This window comes from Diorhabda carinulata, chromosome 12 (assembly GCF_026250575.1).
Source record: "Diorhabda carinulata isolate Delta chromosome 12, icDioCari1.1, whole genome shotgun sequence".
Taxonomy (NCBI): domain Eukaryota; kingdom Metazoa; phylum Arthropoda; class Insecta; order Coleoptera; family Chrysomelidae; genus Diorhabda; species Diorhabda carinulata.
In genome coordinates this window covers 13,281,343-13,303,323 of record NC_079471.1, presented here as the reverse complement: position 1 = coordinate 13,303,323, position 21,981 = coordinate 13,281,343, and the positions used below count along the sequence as shown (strand labels likewise).

The window sequence follows — 21,981 nt, the reverse complement described above, 5'->3', positions numbered from 1 at the left end:
TTCTCCAACTCTTTTTCGCTGTTTGGATATATTAGGACCATACAGTCCTTTCTATCCAGCGCGTCCTGGCTCATCATAGGGAGAATCTTGGTTTTGGAGAACACTTGGTCCTCCCAATATTTATCTTTGATTCCTTCAAATTCTTTGAAGGAACCTCCCTTTTCTAACGCTGCCATGATTTTTTTGGCAGTCTCCGCTTTTTTGAGCTTTTCAGCTTCTTTCCTACATTCATTGCATTTTATGCCGCTTAGGGTAATATCGGATGTATTATTTTTTCCATCCGTAACCTTGGTGAATTTTTTTGTGAGGGTTCTCATTTCCCCCATCCTCCTTTTAATTTCCTCGTTGTCGATGTTAAGGCTCGCGAGGATCTGTTCGACCTCGCTGAGCTTTCGTTTAATAGCCTCTGGGGCTGTTTCGTCATTCCAGGAGTTTTCTTCCCTCCAGGATTTTTTCTTTGCTTTTTTTTCCTCTTTATTCGTGCTTTGGCGCCAGTAGGGTGTGGTGACCTTTTTCTCGATACCGAGTAGGATCGAGAATAGGTCAGACTTTCTGAAGTCAAACTCCTCGCTTGAATCCTTTTCCTCTTCAGCTATGTCCTCCTCCTCCATCATGGTCGATTGTCTGACCGTCGAGAAGGATTTGTTCACCATTTCCTTGTGCTTCCTTATCAGCTCCTCTTCAAAGAGCTCCCGGGGGAGGTCATCCTCGACAGTTCTTACATCCTCGTCAATATTTATATTGCCGTCTTCACCAGAAGACGACGTACAATCCTCATCAATTACTATTCTCTTTCTGTCGTGAGACAGAGATGCCTCTGTCTCCGACGAGATATTTCTCCTCCTACGTCTTTTCTTGTTTTGTTTTGTTAGATTATCCATGCCAATCCCACGAGTGGGGACGAAATAAGGTCCGGCGAGGCAGTGCGCCCTTACCTCGCTAAGGCTAGATTCTCTGGGAGGTCGCCTGGTGTCCCAGAGGCACTGTTCAAGACTGACTTCGCGCAGCCTTTCATCTAGTAATAATAGAAATGTATAAATAAAACACATGCACTACACATTAAGACATCACATACAAATAAAAAAGAGGGGACGTACACATAATAAATATATAACCATAAATAAAAACCTACCTAACTAAACTGTATAAATAAAACTTAGCCTAACTTATCCTATCTTTAAAATCATATGTATAGATTAAAACTTAACCTATAACCTAAGAGTTTGTAGAAAAAAATAAAATTTTCTTAATCTAATATAAATAAAAACTTAAGTCTAATTTAAAATTGTATAAATAAAATGTGTCTTAATATACTTTGAAAAGTATAAATAAAAAGTATCCTAAATGTATAAATAAAATCCTAAATCTAATTTTAAAAAATTTGTATAAATAAAGTTGTCCTAAATCTAACTTTAAAATTGTATAAATAAAAAATCCCTAACTCTACTTTGTATATATAAAATTTTAAAATCAGTGTATAGACAATTAATAAAAATTTTAAAAACTTGTATAAATAAAATCATTAAAATTAATAAATTAAGACGTCACACGCTACAATTACAACTACATATTAAAAATCGTCACGCTTTCTTTCTTTTTCCTCCTTGGCTTTTATCATTCCCGTAACAATATTTATAACCTTGTCGTACACCTTCTTTTCTTTGATGGCAGCGATCATAATATTCCTGCACCTCAGGGTGCCATTACTTCTTATTGCTTTCTTAAGTTCGTTCTGTTTCTGCCGGTGGACTCGACATTCCGTCACACCGCAGATGGAGCATAGGTCATCTCTCGTTTTTTTTATTCCATATGTGTATTTTCTGAAAGACCCATGCCCCGTCAGAAATTGTGTAAAGTAGTAATTCGTTCTGCGGTGTGCGCACTTGTACCACTCCGTCACATCCGGTATCAGTATCTTTGTCCACGCGGCTTTGGCACCCTCCTCTCTCCACTCTCGCTGCCATTTGTCCAAGCTGATTCTCTTTCTTCTTTTCTTATGCATTCTATGTTCTCCCTATTAGCCTGGACTCTCCTGTAGAGTCTGACCCTCTCGTCCACCATTATGTGTATGGGAATCACGCCCGCAATCGTCTGCAGCGCAATTGCAGATACGGTTCTGTATGCGCTGTAGACCCGAAGCAGCGGTTTCCTTTGTGCGGCCGTGTATAGGTTCTTATATTTTTGTATCTTCATAACTTCCGCCCATACCGGTGCCCCATAGAGGAGGATCGAATGAATATTTTCTAGTAGTACCCTCCTCCTCTGGCTACCGGGGCCACCTATGTTAGGTAGCATCCTTTGTAGGGCGGAAGTTCTTTCTCCTGCTTTCTTAACCGCTGCTTTCACGTGCTTCGAGAAGATCAGTCTATTATCGAAGGTTACGCCTAGGTATTTTACTGTTTTTTGGGAATTGACAATTTGGCCGTCTCCGAGATCAAATTGGATTCGATCCCGGAACGCTCTAGGTCCTCTAAGCACTATTATTTCCGTTTTCTCTACTGCTATTTGCAGGTCCATCTGCTCTATCCAGCTTTTTATTCTACTCAAGTTTTCCTTAATTATATCTACGATGCCCCAATTCATATCGCTTTCCGCTAATATGGCTAGACCGTCAGCGTATGCGATCGATTTGGCGCCGCCCTCTAGTTCTAATCGGAGTACCCCGTCGTAGAGTATGTTCCAAAGGGTCGGTGTTAGGTTGGGGTACTCCGGCGGTCAGTTGGATTTGTTGCCTTCTCGATACGCATACTCTTCTTTCCGTTAGGTAGTCCTTTATCACGTTTACCAAATATCCTGGGCCCTCCATTTCCTGTAGTTTTTTTATTATTAGGCCCCAGTTGGCTGAGTTAACGCGTTTTTGATATCTATCATTATGAGGACCACCCATCTTCTTCTCGAAGCTTTCGCCGCATCGTGTATCCACTTTGCGGCGTCCACTGCTGAACGACCTTTGCGGAAGCCGTACTGCTGATCTGACAGAGCTGCTCTGCTGTCCAGGAAATTTTCTAACCTTTTTTTATTAAGATTTCGTAGTATTTTCCCAGACAGTCTAACAAGCATACCGGCCTATATGAGGCCGGCGAATCGGGGGGTTTCCCAGGTTTTAATAACAGTATTAAATTTGTTATTTTTAATTCTCTAGGAAACTCTTGCCTGCACAGTAGTTCGTTAAAAACGGATGTAATAGTTTGAGGCCTCGTTTTAATCAGGGTTTTGATTGCCTCTGGTGGCAGGCCATCAGGGCCGGGGGCTTTACCCTGCTTAATGTCTTCGGCAGCGGCCAGGATTTCATCCATCGTGAATTTTGGTGGAGCCGCGTCGCTGCTGCCCTCCCTAGAGAAGTTTTGCTCTCTTTTTTTTGGAAAGAGCAGGGACGCGGCCTCTAGCCGCTGCTCTTCGTTTAAGTTGTATGGGGCGACGGCCCTCAACGCTTTCATTGTCATTTTATATTCGTCGCCCCGTATATCCTTTTCGAGGTCTTCACATATGGCTCGCCATCTTTTCTTCTTTTCATTTTTTATTAACTTGCCCAGAGCTTTTTTTTCTGTTTGTAAGTATTCCTATAACTTTCTTCGCCCCCGCTTCTGGTGTATGTCCTCCGGGCAAGGAGGCAATCTTCTCGGAGTTTCTCTATCTCATCCTTCCACCAATATGGCATTTGCCTGTTGTTGGTTTTTTTGTTTTTGTTCTCTTTTATTACTTTTTCTTTTATGTCCTTTAGTACTAACTGAAGAGACTCGTACTAGAGTAGACCACCTTGTTGTCTGTTTCTGTGTTTTTTATTTTCTCTATTAATTTTTCCTTATATCTATTTTTATTATTATTTCTGTTTTTATTTATTTTAATTGTTTTGCTTTTAATGTCAAAGGTGATGAACCTGTGGTGGGTAAATATCTGATCATCGAGAACGTCCCAATTTGCAATTTTTCTGGATGACCCCTCACTAGCAAGAGTCACATCGATGTGACTCCCGCTAGTGCCCCTTACAAACGTGGGTTTTTTATTATTTAATGCTATTATATTCATTTGGGCCATCCAGTCGTCCCAGAGGTCACCCCTCTCATCATTAATAGGGGATCCCCACTGAGACGATTTTGCGTTAACGTCTCCGACGATCAGAAAGTTCTTTTTGCCGGTGACGGTATTCATTATTTTCTTTATTATTTTTCTATAGTCAATCATAGAGATATTGGGGGAAACGTAACAGGCCACGATCGTGATCTCGCAATCAAGCTCGACCACGACGTAGCCCGCCTCTCTTTGTATGTTCCTCACCCCAATATCCCTATTTCTGAAGAATACCGCCACGTTCTTTCTCTTATCTTGTACCCAACCACCCCCCTCAGTCAGTTTTTTATTAGGTTCAGAAACGATAAGTAGATCCATTTCGAGTTGAGCAGCTTTAACGTGGGTCAGGTCATGAGCTAGTCTAGCCCTTCCCACATAATCTGCAAAACCCTGATGCCGGTCTTGCTAGAGGCCATTTTTTTTTAATTTCTACAGGAAAGCGTGTCGTTTAGGTCCGGAGGTGTATCTCTATACTTTTCCAAATACCGCGTCGCGATATTTCGGACACGCCATGGTGTCCGTCCGATGCCCACCCTCGCTGCACGAGAGACACCATGCTTCGTTCGGGCACCTACCACGGTCTTTTCCCTTGCACTGGTAGGTGCTGTGTCCGTATTCTAGGCATCGGAAACACCTTAAGGGGGTGAACCTTTCCCTCACTTTGCAATACTGCCAGTGGATTTTAACCTTATCCACTGACCTAAGGGCTGCCGCCATCTCTTCCCTGACGGCTATGGTTGCCGTCTGTCCCCCTCCTCTACTCTCCCTCATTCCTCTTACTTCTATTTCACTTTCTTTGAGACCCGTCCATGTTGCGACAGAGTCTCTCAACTCGGAGGGGGATATGGACGGATCCACCTCCATGACGGTGAAGACCGTCTCCTTTCTTTTCACCGTCATGTTGATTTCCCCCATGTTGTTGCTAATCTCTTTCTTTAATCTTTCGACGGCCCCCTGTCCCTTTACCTTTACTAACAGGTCCCCCTCCCTGTTTTGCGTACCGACTCAACTTTAATTCCCAGTTCGTCCACATCTACGTTAGTTTTAATTGTCTTGAGGACTTCCGTGTATTTTTTCATTCCTGTTTTTATAAATAGAGACTCCCCTCCGTCCCTTTCTGAACCACCACCACCTATTCTAACCACCTCTTCCCCTTTGGTTAATATACTCCATTCAGTTTCTCCTGTTCTCCCCACGAATTCTATTATTTTTCTGATTTTAATTTTGTCCACCCCCTCCCCGATTATGACTTTAATGTTTTTTTCTTCTTTTTCTTTTGCCAATTTTACTAAATTCATTATGGTTTTAAATTCCCCCTCTTCATCCCCTAATTTGACCATATAATTTATCCACATTCTCCTATTGTTTTTAGTTTTTATATTATTTTCTATTAATTCTATTTCCCCTGGTCCCGTTTTCTCTAACACCCCCCACATTTCCTCTCTTATTTTTTTTATTAATTCTATTGTTGTACCCCCCACTCCTTTTCCTATTATTATCGCGTTGCTTAGTCTTTCCCTTAAAACGTTCTCAACTCTTTCTCTCTCCCACTTTGTTTTTTTATACACCTCCTCCCATTCTTCCCCCGCTAATCTTTCCCATACCTCATATTCCCCATCCCCTGTATCTATTTCCTTTATAATTTTTTGTGTTTTCTCCTTTTTTCTTTGTTTTTCTTCCTCCTCTATACATTCTCTACACCTCTTCTTTCCTATGTTTCTCAAGTTTTTATTAGATATTAATTCCCTCAGCTCCTCCAATTTTTTGATTAATTTTTTATCCCCTCCCAGCATGTTTTTAATTTCCAATATTTTGTCGTCTATTTCCCTTTCCTCCTCCTCTACCGTTATTGTTTCTCCCTCTTTTTTTTCTTTTTTATTCTCGATTTCTCCCTCTACTCTGCTTTTCTCCCTTTCCCTTTTTTTCCCCGATTTTGTTCCAAATATTATTTTCTTAAGCAGCGCCCCCTCGCTACTTTCGTCTCCTCCTGTTTCTTGTTTTTTCACCTCATCCTCCTCTTCTTTCTCTTCTTCCAGTATCGTTGATTGTGCTACCCTGTCCGTGCTTCTATTTATTTTTTTGTTCTTCCTTTGTCTTTCTATTAGCTCCCATTCAATTTTCCTTCTTTCTTCTTCTTCCTCCTCCTTTCTCCTAACTTCTTCTTCCACCGTTCTCCTCCTCTCTTCTTCCGTCTTAAGTTTAAGTTTTGATTTTTCCATTTTTCCACGAGTAGGGACGTGTGAAATGTCCGGCGAGGCAGTGCGCCCTTACCTCGCTAAGGCTAGATACTCTGGGAGGTCGCCAGGTATCCCAGAGGCACCGTTCAAGACTGATTTCGCGCAGCCATTCATCCCATAGTCACGGTGGCTAACAGCGTAGGATTACGGATTTTTCTCCAGGTTTACTCCTGTTTTTTTGAGCTGTTTCTTAGCTTCACTCCACTCCACCCGTCCGTCAAGACGGTCCGAGAAGAGAGGAAGTTACTGAGCCACTCCACCAACGTCAAGGTCTTACAGCTCTTAGGAGTGGAACCTAATCTAACTTTACCTAACCTGACCGAATCGATAGCATCGACGAATTTTCCGGTTCCGAAAGAGCAATAAAAACAATGGAAATAAATGAAAACCAATTTTATTCCACAAAAATGTAGTTATTTTCCTCATCCTCTTCCATTGGAGGTCAATCATTCTTTCCAGGATAAAAAAATTTTATATCTACTATGATTGCATCGAATGGATTCACATTTTTTCGCCGGACTCGCCGTCTCCAGAAAAATTCATGAAGATGCAGGTCAAAGTTATTTCTGATTGCCCCCCTCGATATTCTTCTTCTCTTCTCTGCCTCCAGGTGGATTCAATATTCTAGGTGTAGGTCCCTGTAAAATTTAGTGCAGTGATTCTCAACCTTTTTTTGTTGCGGCACATATTTAACGATTTCAAAATTTGGCGGCACACAAAGAAAAAGATATAAATTATTTACTACAACACACTGCAAAAATAGTTTATGACAAAAATTTCAAATATACGAAATAAACTAATATATACTACAATAATAACTAAACGTTTATCAAGGGATTAATTACAAGTTAATAATAAAAATATTTTTAATTTGAGCTTGATGTTTTTTGATAATTTCATCTATATTTGGTCGTAAAAATGACAATGCTACTCTCATATCGGCTTCTACATTTAACAATCTTGATCTTTTTTTAGTTTTAATGTTGGCTAAAGCTGAAAATCCGAATTCACACAAATAAGATGTGGAAAATTTTAATAATATGTTTAAAGCTTTTTTGGCTATCATTGGATAATCGCATCTGATGTTAATCCAAAATGAATTAATTGATTCTTCCGAATGTTTTAAAATTAAATCTCGATTATTGGAAAGCAAAATGAGTTCTTCCGCTTCATTCAAAGTTGAGTCAAATACAGAAGTATCCGTTATGAGAAATGGATTGCGAACCCAATCCAGGGTTCCCAGCAAAATTTGCCTGATAAATTCCCTGACTTTCCCTGACCAAAACTCAAAAAATTCCCTGACCAAAAGGTACGCGCAAAATCAGCTTGGATTACTTAATGTTAATAGTAGTATTAATCATTATTATTAGTATTAATTAAATTAATTTAAAAGCATTTTCAATTAGCTTCAGATTGATTTTTATAAAAAATTAATAAAAACTTAGAAAGAGAAAATAAATTTGGTTAATTTGTAGCATAATAAATTGTTATGAGAAAATAAAAAAAAAGCACAAAATACTTACCGAAATCTTCCTTTTAAAATTCAAATAAATAAATTATGATTTCATAAAAAAAAGAAAAGAGAACTGAATAATGAGTACACATTAACAAAAACTAAATTTTTATTTCTTAGCAGTTTAACATTTAGATATGAAGGTTTACAATTTTCTTTTTTTCAAGGTATTTAGCTCAAGTTCAATTGCAGCTTCTTCTAATTCAGCAGCTTTTCTAATCTGTTTCCTTCTTTCCTCTAATTCCTTTATTTTCCTTTTCTCCTCTCTTACAATTCTTTCTTTGTTCACTTCCTTTTCTTCGATTTTACGTTTATTTTCAACATCTTCCTTGTATCTCTTATGGCTGCTTCGAACATAAGACAGAAGGTTTTTGTTTAGGTCTATAGCCTGAACGCCCCCAACTTTTAAAATGCCATCATAAACATGCCTTTGATTAACCAATGTGGTTTCATTCAAATTTTCAATCAACAAAGATTTGTTGATCGAAAATCCACTCTCAACAGATGCATTTCCATGCGAGAAGATTAAGCACATTTTAATAACTTTCCACAACTCTGCGAAATTTTTATCATCGTCCAAGATGTCAAAAAAGAACTTATCAAGTCCAACTTCATCTGTGGGTACTTTAAAAAAAGTTTCAAATTCATGTTGAAGACGCAGATTGGCTGCATTGGTTAAATTAATGTACTGCTGCTTTGCTTTTTCGGCAATATCATCCTCAACTCTGTTAGCGTGAACAAAGCACTGAAGGGCCACTTGAAACCTCTGAATACCAATTTTGGGCTTATGTTTAATAATAAAAGGATCTAATGCAGAAACACCCCGAACGATCAAGAACTTCACAGGACTCCTTTCTTTCAGTTTTTCAACAATAGCAACAAGAAGTTCCCTGCACTGCAATCGAAAGTTCATAACATCTCTCTCATCTACTTTGACTTCTCCAAGAAATTTTCTGGCAGCAAAACCAACATCAATTTTTTGTAATGAAGAAAGTTTTCAGATTGACATAGGTCAATATCAAGCAGTTGCTTCACAGTAATTGCAGCCTTTAATTTATCATCACTGACAAATCTTGTCATGAGGGCTCTGATTACATCATGCAGTGCTTCATACAAAAAGGGAGCAAGTGGCTTTGGACTCTGAAATCTTTTCAAAAAGGGTTCCAATTCAGCTGAAATTAATTTAAAAAAACTCCGCTTACATTTCATCAGTGGATCTTTAGCAGCTTGTTTTATCGTAGTGGCAGGATTACTTGAAAGAGATTTGTTACAGCAGTAAATTCTGCACGGCGAGAAGGAGAATCCTTAAAGAGAAAATACATATGGGTTAATAAACTATTCAAATCCCATTTGACCACTTTCAAGCCATATTTTAAGGATCCATGGACCACATGCAGACCACAAGTACCTATATCAAGCAGCTTTTTCCCATTAAAATTTGACACATCATCTTCATATTTAACTATTAACTTCCGCAGAAAGCAGTTGTTCACATTTGGGCCATCCATAGAAACCTGAAGCAGATTAAGAAGTGGTAATTTAGATAAACCTTCTATGAATTTTTCAAGCAAATCATCAGCAGTAGCTTTACCTAAAAATACACTATTTAAGTAACGGGTTGAAACCTGGTGCGAATATTCATCCCAAAATCTTATTACTAAATCTATTTGCCCTTTATGGGCAACTTTATTGAATGCTTCATCAAAACAAATAACAAAATCATTACAAAGCTTGATGTGGTCCATTAACTGATTCAAAAAATAAGGTGCTAAACCATAAGAAACTAGGTAAGCAACTTTGGAACTTCCAAGTTTGAACTGCTTTGCAATGACACTATCAGGGAACATAACTTGAAAAATTTGACTAATATCAGCACATGAATTGTAAGACATTTTTTTGTTAACCACATGCATCGCCCAAAGGCACTCAGCTTTTAAAACATCATCTTTGAGTAGATATGAATTTATAGTATTTGAACTACTACATAGAGTTTCACCGTTTTCCTTTGATTGAGAAGGTTCAATAATAGGAGTTGATTGAGAAGGTTCAATAATAGGAGAGGTTTGACTGATTATATTTTGATTTTTTGAAAAAAAACATTTCAACTGGCTTTTGTTGAGACTTTGCACTGACAGATTTTATATGAGCATTTGATTTTAAGTGAGAATTTAAAGCTCTTATCCCCATATTACTGAGTTCAATAAATTTATGGCAAACTGTGCAATATGCTTGGTTCACTTTATCAGGAACATCACGCAACCATTTGTTGAATTCAGGATGCAAATCAGGATCCAGCCACTGTTTGTTAAATTTTGTCTTCTTCGACATTATACTGAAAAAGAAAATAAAAATGCATAAATATCTAAAATAAAAATATTTTCTAAATGATTGTTACTTAAAAAACATTTATAAATAGCATTTTTGCTATTATTGGCATTAAATGTTTATCCTACTTTTCAGCATAAACAATAGTATAACAAATATAGTTTCATGACTTAAAACATAAAAGAGGGAATAATAAAATTAACTTACTTTGCTTTAATTGTAAATCCAGATGTTTGAGTATTTGAGATTAATCCATCTAATCTAGAAGCTAAGAATTAAATTAAAGCAACATTCTTTTTCAGAGGCACCAAAAAAAATTCTTTTTCAGAGGCACCAAAAAAAAATTCTTTTCAGAGGCGTCATCTAGTGAGAAGTACAGCAAATTCTCTTTCAGAGGTGCCATCTAGTGAGAAACACAGCAAAATATTTCAGAACTGCCATCTGGTGAGACGTAGCGCAGGGATTTTCTAAAATCTGGAGTTACTCCAGATTTTACTTTATTTTAGGATTTTCTCTGACTTTTGGAAATTTTTTGTAAATTTCCCTGACTTTTTGAAAATATTTCCAAATTTCCCTGACTTTCCCTGACCATTTTGCAATTCCCTGACTTTCCCTGATTTTCCTTGACTTTCCAGGTCGCTGGGAACCCTGCAATCAAATTCCTTATGTTGTCAAATGATCAACAATAATTAATTTAATAGTTTTTAAACTGTCTTTAGGGACTGACTCAAACTTTTCTAAATTGCCTTCCTGAGCTTTATTTCTCTATAAAGTTATTTGTTTTTTGAATCCCACCAGCTTATCGGTTGAGTTTAAGATATTTTCATTGCCCTTGCATACTTGATGTTGTTAAAAATAACAAAAATGTCTGATAAGTAAGCCAGTTTAGTACACCATATTTTATCTTCTCACAAATGAACAAATTCATAATTTTTATTTTGTTCAAAAAATATTTTCATTTCGTCTTTTAATTTCAGCACACGAGATATAACTTTTCCTCTGGACAACCATCTTACTTCTGTATGGAGTAACGAGGATGCTTACTTGTCTTCCATAGCTTGGCATAATTTACAAATTAATCTACTTTTCAATGGTCTTGATTTGATATAATTAAACATTTTAACACATTGTTCCAGAACTATTTTCAAATCTGATGGCAAAAATTTTTTAACAAGTGCTTCTCGATGCAAAAAACAATGGGTAACTAATATAGACTCACTCAGTTCTTTAAAATGTGCTACAAATCCTTTTAGATGTCCAGTCATAACTGGAGCACTATCTGTGCAAATGCCAATACATGACTTCCAATAAACTTAATTTCTTCTAAATATGAACTAATTACTTGAAAAATATGTTTACCAGTTGTAAAATCAGATAACTCCCTACAACATTAAAATTGATTAATTATATCATTTTCATGAATAAATCTAACGAATCCAATTAATTGGGCATTTCCTGTAATATCTGTTGTTTCGTCGACTTATAGAGCAAAATTCGAATTTGCAAGAGTTTTTGCAGTATTTTGCTCAATATTTTCTGACATATCTTTTTACAATTTTGCGACAAGCAGGTAATATAATTTTTTCAGCCAAATTTTGAGGTTTTAAGTTATCTGCAATCAACTCAGCTATTTCGTAAGAAGCTACTTGAGCCTTTTCAGACACACATACTTGTTTTTCAAAAACTTTTACTTGCTTAATTTTTGATGATAAAAACCTTTCAAAGTAGCTTTTACCTTTTGTTGAAAGCGAAGGATGATTAGTCACCAAGTGACGTTGGAGTTTGCTAGGAACCATAGCACTATTTGATAATTTAAAATCAAATATCACACACTCGGCAACTACTATGTCATTTGCCATTGTAAAGGTAAATCCAAATTTCAAAAAATCATTATATTTCCGATAGACAATGTATTTTTTTGAGCAAGAAGTATTTTTACTTGTGCCGGGGTAGGCTCATTAACTTGGTCCCTAACGTTATCATTATCACTATAATCATCATTAAACTTTCTTCTTTTTAACTATTCATCCATTTTCAGAAGGATCTAATAAAATAAAAATAATATTCTCGAAACATTTAAAGAAATTGTTCAAATATTACCTTTGAATTTATAATAATCTAAATTATCCATTCACTTGTAATTTATGAATATAGAAAATAAAACCTTTCTGAAATTGTGAAACTTTCACTCAAATACAATTTTCCGTAGATAAAACTTGAATTTTATGCGAAGAAATACAGACACAGTGTGCGTGTGCAGCAAGTCAGCACATAAGCTCGGGATTCCCCGTGAGATGTGTACACGTGTTCAATCTCAGTAGCATTTAGTAGAGTGCGATAAAAACAAAAAAAAACTTATTTGGAAAACCGTGTAAAACAAGTACTGTGTAAATCGGGGATAGGTGTACTGCAAAGTTAATAAGTTTACAAATTTATAAATTGACACTACATGCAAATAAATTAATATTAAACCGAATCACATACATTTGCCAATTTTAACAAAAGAAAAGGTGCAGTAAGTACTATGCAACATCTTGTGAACCCCACTAAAACAACACGTTTTGTACGCAGAAGTGGCAAGTGTGTGCTGACTTGAGACATATTCTTATTGCTATGCACGCCGCTTCATCATAATTTGGCACTAAGAAAAAACGCGTTGCAAAGCAAATAATAAAATAATTTATTTTTTTGTGTATTTAAATATATATTCATGTTAAAAATATTTTTCTTTTTAAATGATATAATTTAATAATATTAACATTATTATATATTTGCAAAATTTGGCGGCACAGTGGTTGAGAATCACTGCTCTAGTGTATGAAGGTGACTCATGTAAGAATCTGTCCTAATTCCCTGCAGTGGAAAACTGGAAAATAAATTTTCTCTGGTTACAAAATATTTTTATATCTGAACATTACATTGATTTCAACGTATTTATTTAGTCTATGGCTTGGTTCTAAAAGGGCCAAAGTCAAAAATGCTAGTCCTGAGAAAAAGGCGTTGAAAGATATTTGAGATTTTTTAGAATGATTTAACTTTCTTATACTAAGATTCCCACTATTATTTTTTTTATTTGCTTATTGTTAATGTAAAGAAACAATATTTTATCATATGAAATTTTTTAACAAGTTACTATTTTATGTAAATATTATGACATTGGCCCTTTTTGGATTTAAAGCTACTGCATCTTAAAGTGACATTGGTTCACTTAATGAGGATCCATAAGGCAGTTAGAAGGGGAAAAAACATCTGATTTCAACAATTTTATTCACATAAAGAACATTTATACAAAGTACAGTTCAAAGTACATTTTTGGGATTATTAAAGATATTTTTTTTTTATAATTTTCTTATTCATCTTCATCATAATCTGAAAATGTATCTACAACATCTGATGAACTCGTCAATTTATCCAGTAATGCATTATAAAATATGCGACTATTTGGCTGAATGTACTGCATTAAGTCTTTCAAGTCTTGTAAGTTTTTCATTACTCAATGGTAATGGCTTGTTTGATATGGGTCGTAAGTTGAAATAATAATCGGTGTTGGTAGAATGTCTCGTATCTTTTTTCACTAAGCTTATTGTTTTGAATTGCTCGTCATTTCCAAAAGAAATTTTGTACTGGATTTCATTTGGTTTATTCCATCGATATTGCATCCATTTGATTTTGGTCCACTTAACTGGCTCCCCGGCAGTATTAACTTTTTTTTGTACAAATACAGTTCCGAGAAGTTCTTTAAAGTTTAGAAATCTATCTTGTTGCATTTCATGTACGATGATTGGTGGTTTTCTTGGAATCATTCTAATCAAATTTGCCCAGTCACGAGGAAGTTCAATGAGAGCATTTATTCTTTTCCTTGTCTTCTCTATCAATGCATGCACTGAGTCTGCCTCCATGTGGGTGTGCCCTGCTTCGAGAAACTTGTGAAACAAAAATATTTCGATTTTGTCCTGGACACGAATCACTGAAAATATTGACTTCTTCAATGTCGACTGGGATTTGCTTTAAAAACGCGTATAGACATGATGCAATTTCTCGACCTCCTCTAGCTGCGATTGTCTCATCCCATAGATAGCAAATTGCTGCTGGGTTTTGGTTCCTACTAGTGATGTATAAAGTGAGATTCAGTGTCCACAGTTGCCTTTTATAAAACGATATTCCGCTTGATAAAAGTGGGGTTGGGAGACATTTTTGCAGGTCAAAACTTATGGTCATAATCTTTTTCGACATCATTTTTTTTCTCATCATAGGAAGATTTTGCCAAAAGCATATGACTATCTCTTTCAATAATTATTATATTTTTGTTACTCTCATTTGCCTCTGTTTTAATCAACATTTCGAATTTGTCATATTTTCCACATGTATCGTTTTTTGGTTTATGAAATGAAAGATTAAATTCTTCGACAAAAATTTTACGATACATAGATTCTTTTTGCGGGCTGACGTTGTTTATGACACACTCTTCCTTGTATAACCTGTACAATATTTTTTCTGAGAATGAGACCTTGAATAATGACTTTCATAGGATGGGAATTGGTTTATATGTCTTCTAATAAAATCTTTCTCTTTTTCTGGGATTACGGGCTGTTTTCCATGTTTTCCCCGTTTATCTGAAGCACACATACCTGCTTCACTAGCTCTTTTTTTTCTCAATACACACTCTAATTCTTTTAATTGTTATATCTAAAGTGTTGCTAAACATTTCTTGGCATACTTCTAGCCTAATATTACCTTTATTTAAAAAATATCTCCGAGAATATTGACGCCTACTTTCTTTTTTGTCATTCCTTCGTAGCCTTTGTGTAGCTTTTTCTTTTTCTTCAACAAAATCCGAAATAAATTGTGATTGTCCATCGTAAGATAATTGATAAAAATGTTTAAAAATAATTTCTCTCTCCTCATTACTCATAAGATCAAAGCATTTCTTTCTACAATTACATGGAGGCTTCATGCGTTTAGCTCTTATTAATTTTCCTTTCAAGGTAACATACTCTCTACCTTGCAATTTTCGTTATTTGCTCACATTTTTTTTCCAGTTACTAGGATTTATTTTACGCTTCCTGGATGCTTCCACTTCATCCCTTTGTTTTCCTCCCCTATTCTTAAAAATTTTAGCAGTCGTTTGTTGTTCACCTTCACTACTACTCTCAGAAGAAGGCACATAATCATTTGAACTCTCAGCAAGTAAATCAGCGATATCTGAACTTTCAGAAGGTAACTCTTCATTTGAATATTGAAAACTTCTAGGGAAGTTTGAATTTAATTCATCTAAAAAAAATATGATTTGTGAGTAATTGTTGGGAACATTAATTTACATGCTTTCAGTTTTGTTAAAATCTGAAAAGATAACTGTTGAAATTTACCTTGTACAATGATAGTGATATTATCATTATTATTGTAGGTTTCAGCAGGTACCTCTTCAATCATAGGTTGAAAACTATTATTATAATCCAAACAAAAAAAAAAAAAAATGTTTTCGTGAACAGTTCTTGAGAACATAATGCTTCAAAAAACATAATGTTTAAAACAAGTGACATAGAAAACTCGAAAAATTTACCTTGTTCACATGCAATGATGTTGTTATTGTGATTCGCTTCATTGCTTTCGATCTGACTTCTGCTAGTACTAGCAACAGGATCTAGAAAATTGATAATTTATCATGTTTTGTAGTGTCAATTGTATAGTTTTAAGGAATTAAAGGAGTATTCTGTTTGACTTTAAAAGCATTTTTTCTATTTATTATAACATTATAGCATTAATAATATTACTTACCTTTTGAAACACTTGATTTGCGACACAGTTCTAATATTTTGTAAACTCGAGTATGAGACATATTGAACTAAATGCCTTGAAAACCGCGTGTTAAGATAAAAAGTAAATAAATGAGGGAGAGTGTCAGACAAAGTTCATTGTTGGTATGAAGAGGGGATAGACATGTTCAAGCTCGAAAAAGTAACATCTGTATGAATGCTAAAAGGGCCAATGTCAACATAGGCCCTTTTAGAAATAAATCAGAAACCACTAGCAATGACTTTGGCTGACATTATAATGGAAATACAACTAATTTTAGTTTGTTATTAGACATTGGCCTTTGTAGAATTAAAGCTTTACTAAATTAGAAACTTTTGATAAAATAACACAAAATTTGAAAAAATTGACATTGGCCCTTTTAGAACCAAGCCACAGAAGTAATAAAGAATAGATAAAATCTGATACAATTAATATCCAGCATTATTGCAATCTACAGTTATTGAGTAAATACACTCAACCAAAATGTATCGCATCACTTATGATATTGCTTATTGTATAGTTCCTTTTTGGGTCAGTGTCAATATACCACCCACCTAGGATTCTGATGTAATTTCATATGTATAATGCATAGTGGGTTTGAGTTGTTGATCGAATTGGATCCTGCAGAAACTGCAAATAGGGAATTCAGTTTCTTAACTATTTTAAGCTCCATTTGAATTTTCACTGCGAGATGACTGCACCTCTTATATCTGGGGAGTGGTAGTGGACGGAAACGAGTGAGACATTTACACCTCCCTCGGACAGTATATAAACGGCGTACATCGTTGGAAATTACATTTGCCTTCGACAAAGCTGCTTTGGTTTGGCTAGGTTAAGATAGATTACTAAACGTTTTGCTTTTGAATGCCCACTATGTTGCCTATTTTCGGTGCTCTACTGCTCTGTGATGCACCTTATTGGTCGTCGAATCGTCTGCAATCTGCAAAGAAAACTTCCTTTTCTACATCGGACCCACCTAATATTAGGGCCCTCCATGATGCCCTTCTCCCAGTGAAAGACTTCGAACTCGAACTGGCATATTTCCGAATGTAGACGTTTCCGCCGAACCAAGTTTGATCACTTCATGATTCCATATGCATTTTGTATGTAAAATAGTTGATTACAAAATATAAGTAGTGAAATTACTGGATGCCAAAAGTAAATGGATAAAATCTGATATAATTTATACTCAGCATTATTCTCATCTTCATCGATCCAGTAAATAGACTCAACAAAAAAGTATCGCTGTATAGTTTTATTCTAGAAACACTCCACATTTACACACTAAATTGCTTTTTCATCGATACAAGGAAGAAAGACAAAAAGATAAAAGTTCGAGGAAAAACTACCAATAATGGATAGAAGAATCTGACAATTAATATTCAGTAATATTGCGACTTTCATATTTCTAGAGGTTACCCTTAGCAAAAAAGTATTGTATTCGTGTTATGGGTTGAAACAAAATGATATCAGTTTTTTTCAATGTGTCTAGAAAAGTTTTACTCTATAAAACCTAGTAAGAAAATAGAAGGTTTTCAAATATTAAATTGTCTTCTATACCTATACAATGAGGAAAGGTGAAAAAAATAAAAGCTGGTGGGAACACTTTATAGTAATAATGAATAGATAAAATCTGATACAATTCATATGGAGCACTAATGCGGTCTCATCTATTCCATAATTACACGTAAACAAGCATCGAATCACTTTTGATAATGTTTCAAACAAAATTATATATATATATATATATATATATATATATATATATATATATATATATATATATATATATATATTATACCCAACATAACATCAACATTTAAATACTAATTAAACATTATATAACTTCCTTACTTAATTTCTCCATCTCCTCACTTTTCCTCTTCTTCCAATTTTGAGATCGCTCAGCCCTTTCAAATGTTTTCTTTTCAATTTCAGCTAACTTTTTGTCTATTCCATACATATATCTCTGACGTCCTTTCAGCCGCTGCAATCTGAGAAACTCCTTATCTTCTTCTATATTCATCATATTCAGGGCATCTTCATGTGCGATATCGAAGAGGTTGTCCAGTTTTTCAACAAACTCCTTTTCTTTGTGCAGCGGTAGTTCTTGAAGAATTTTTCTGGATGTCTCGTAGTTCATCGTACAACTTCCTAACCTTTGGTATGATATTTCTTTCACTCGCCTTCTCCCAAAATATCATAACTTCTCGAACTACTAAACGTGCACTATCTTGAATTTCGAGTTTAATTTCCCTCAAATTAAAATACAAAACTTCCAAAACTTGCCTATTCGATGGCAGTATATTACCAACAATTTGAAAAGACCACCGGCCAAACAAATAAACGTCAGAATCTTTTCTCAGCGAAATCTTTGAACTTATTTTATCGCAAATGAAAAAAAATTAGGAAAATGTAGAGTATGTAAAAACGAATAACATGTACAAAGGTAAATTAATGGCAGTGTACTGACGTCTGACACATTACTATTGATTGATGACAAGTACGAACTTGTTGAAATCACCTAACGCGTCCTACAACTTATGTTGTGTGTTGCTTGCACGTTGATTGCTTTGCTCATAGTGGCAAAGTGGGATATCACCTTGGGCATAGTAGAACAGAGACAAATGATTTAAAAATACAAGTTTATTGTCAAAAAAATTTTGTAATATTACAATTTATAATATACTCAAATATTTTAATATAATAATAATATAAATTTTTACATTTTTATTTTAAAATGATCTGCTTCCTACGCATCGAACCAGCATACATAAATTTTCCTTTTATTCCATGTTTGTAAACTAAGCTTCTATCTTCAGCTTCAGGGAAAACAAATGTGTCTTTATGTTTTCTAAATTTTCTTAGAAATGAGACCCATTATCCAAACTTAGTATTTTGGCAGCAAATTCTTTTTTTATATTCTCGTTTTCAATCTCGTTCAGAACAAAAACTGGATACGTTTGAAAGTCGATATATTTACTATAAAATAGAAAATAAATGACTTTTTGTCATGATGAAAATTTAAAAATAAAAACAGTCAAAAAAAATACTTATTGAAATTATTTTAATGAACAGCGAACGTCACTTTGTCATACACCCCCTGTCCCCCCTTGTCACACTCAGCAAGAGCCTTCCCCATCTTAAATGCGAACGTATTTTATGAACGGTCCCTATAAATCTTTTCTTTCTTCTTTTTTATTTTTGTTAAATAATTGAAGTTATGAATTTCGTATTTAGTAGTTTCGAAAGAATAAACATTAAGGGGTTCATTTGACTTTTTAATAGTTTTCATGTTTTAACGGAGTTGTTCTTATCAATTCCTGTAGAATACAATCTGAGTCTCGTCTATCCGCAAAACATTGTATTAATGCTTCCTCAATTTTTGGCCATGTATTTGATTCTATCCTAATTTCCCACCATGACCTCTGCTTTAACTACTAATTTTTCTTGTTTACATTCTAATAAGTGTGTATTATGTATGATATAAATCATAATCATTATAAATAGCGTATGTTTCAATTAACTTTTGGCATCTATTTATGAATTTACTTAAATTATTAATGTCTCCATCATATGGTTTTATATTTTCGAGTTTTAATTTAAATAAATCCCAGCTAAGAGTTTTCGGATTTGCCGTTGCCATTTTTTCACTCAACAAGTTGATAATGATAGATTAAAAGGAATAATTAGAAAAATAAGGAGACCTAAAGATTTCACTCTTGAAAATATTTTTAAAAAAAAACTTTATTGTTACAAAACAATTTACAATTTTTTAAGCGAATGATGTCAATTAATTCCACGATTGAATTAACAAGATTCATTATTTTGATGTTTACAATATTCATATTTATACTAATAAAATGCTGACAGTTGTGATTTGATCTTTATACGTTTTACTCTTTAGAATGTTCTGGATTTTTCTTCACATAACTCGCAAATATTTTTTCAATGTTCGCAGTCACCGAACAAAATGTTTTTCCTGTTTATCTGTACGCATCACATCTAATTCAAAAGTTACGTTCCTAGCAACTACTTCGCTCTTTCCAAAATTCATATACATATAAAAAGAACCAGCTTTCATCAGATTTTTGAGGATCCTTTCCTTTACATTCTTTCTTGAATTTCATAATTTCATGTTTCTTTCCTTTTATGATCTTCCTGCCTTTTGTTGTCACAGTAAATTTATTGGTTTTTCCTTCAGTCTTCAAATCTTCGAACAGTTTTTTGGTAACAATCACAGCTCTATTGTTGATAGCAGGTTTCATTACTCGAGTAGTCTTCTTAATCTTCACTGGAGTAGGCAAAACTTCGTGAAACGATCTGTTGAGAGAATTATTGCCCTCGTTATCTGAGCTTGAGGAAGTTGGAGGGTAACCGTCATCTGAATCGGATGTGTCTGAATCAGACGGCACCATTTTGCGACGCTTCTTTACTGGTCGCTTTACATTTTTCTGAGTTCCAGAGGTTGATGGCTGGGCTAGATTATCATCATTACACAAAGTTTGATTGATAACCAAACCGTTGGTGTACAATTCTGCGGGAGGATCTGGTCGTTCAGTGAGGGTACTTAAGGCATATGCTTCTTCTGGAATAACAAGAGGATTAAAGGGGTATACGCCCGTAGCCTTGAATCCGCTCACAAGATTTCCTTGTGTCATCGACTTTGCCCAAGTTGGGTTGAAAAGATCAGCAAAATTGAGCCTGGGTATGTTTTGTTCCCCTTTGTGAGTATGTATTAAAATAATTTAATGCGTGTTGATCCCAAAATGTTTCAAAGCTTTTGAAACAAGCTTTGTCGAGGGGTTGAAATTCGTGTGTTGTATTTGAAGGCAAACAATACAATATGATATCATGCTCTTCTGCAGCTTCACAAATCCTATAGTCTAAGTGGGATTTAACCCCATCAAAAATTAAAAGACATTTTCCTGCTGGTTTAGACTTAGCAAAGTGTGTGATATATTCAACAAAACAATCTGTGGTTATAGACTCTTTTGGGGTCAACTTTGTTGATGATTCAGGGGGCAAATTCTTTTCCCAAGCAGGATTTTTTCGGACGCCGGAAAATCAAATCATTGGAGGAATTACAGATCCAAGTGCATTTCCACACGCTGCAACTGTCAAATTCTGACCGTGCTCTTTAGCCACAATGTGAACAAGTTTTGATCCTTTTTCAGCTAAAACTTCAAGGTCTTTATGTAGCTGTAACCTACACCCTTTCTCATCCATGTTAAACAATTTTTGAGGGGACTGCAAAAGGTCAAAATGATCGGAAAAAATGAATTTGTTAACTTTTTGAGCACGGACAGGGTTAAGCCTTTGAGCTTTTCTTTTTTTAACATCTGGATTCCTTTCCAAAAAGCCCAACCAATAACGTCCCGCAGAACACTTTGTAAATTTATTACGAATGCCATTTTCTTCACAGTATTGAAAAACATTTAATTTAAGCAATTTTGAAGTTAATGGATATCCTACATCCGCTATTCGGAATATTCTAATGCATAATTCACTTTCTAGTTCTTTGGTGAGAGTAGTCTTACAACCCAATTTGGACTTTGTTACTACGTTTGTCTGAAGGTAACGGCGTAAAGTTGGCCTTGGAATAGAATACCTTTTACTTGCAGCATTCACAGACAGACTTTGGGCTCTCACGTCTTCAACTGCTCGGTTTAGACCCTCTTCACTCCAGATCCCACGTTTCTTTTCACTTCTAAAAACTACAGTCAGATCAATTGCATATGATAGCTGTACAAAGAAATAGTCAAATAGTCGTGAACTTACCTGCGTCGCCTAGTAGCAGCGTCTCTCTTTTCACAACGGATCAGCGAAATAATGGCTACTGCTCACTGAAAAGCTTCCACCCCTCAATTAATGGACTTTACAAGCCTTGGTGACCTAACCGAAGAGAATCCACACCCATTCTAGTGGAACTCATTCGAACTAATAATAAAGTAATACTACGACTTAGCCATATTACCAGCATGGCCATATTATCATCATCCACCTTATATAGTTCAGCTTCAGCTACTTTCAACTCATGAAAAA

General features: G+C 35.2%; 1 protein-coding gene across 1 annotated transcript; it reads right to left on the bottom strand.

The window, feature by feature from the left end:
• Nucleotides 1-5,039: 5,039 nt before the first annotated feature.
• On the bottom strand, nt 5,040-6,287 carry LOC130899880 (trichohyalin-like). The gene has a single exon (XM_057810050.1). The coding sequence runs from the start codon at nt 6,285-6,287 to the stop codon at nt 5,040-5,042; it is 1,248 nt and encodes a 415-aa protein (XP_057666033.1).
• Nucleotides 6,288-21,981: the final 15,694 nt, after the last annotated feature.

Bases quoted from the DNA above. Each gene is read 5' to 3' on its own strand.
- LOC130899880 (XM_057810050.1), bottom strand. From the start codon at position 6,287: ATGGAAAAATCAAAACTTAAACTTAAGACGGAAGAAGAGAGGAGGAGA.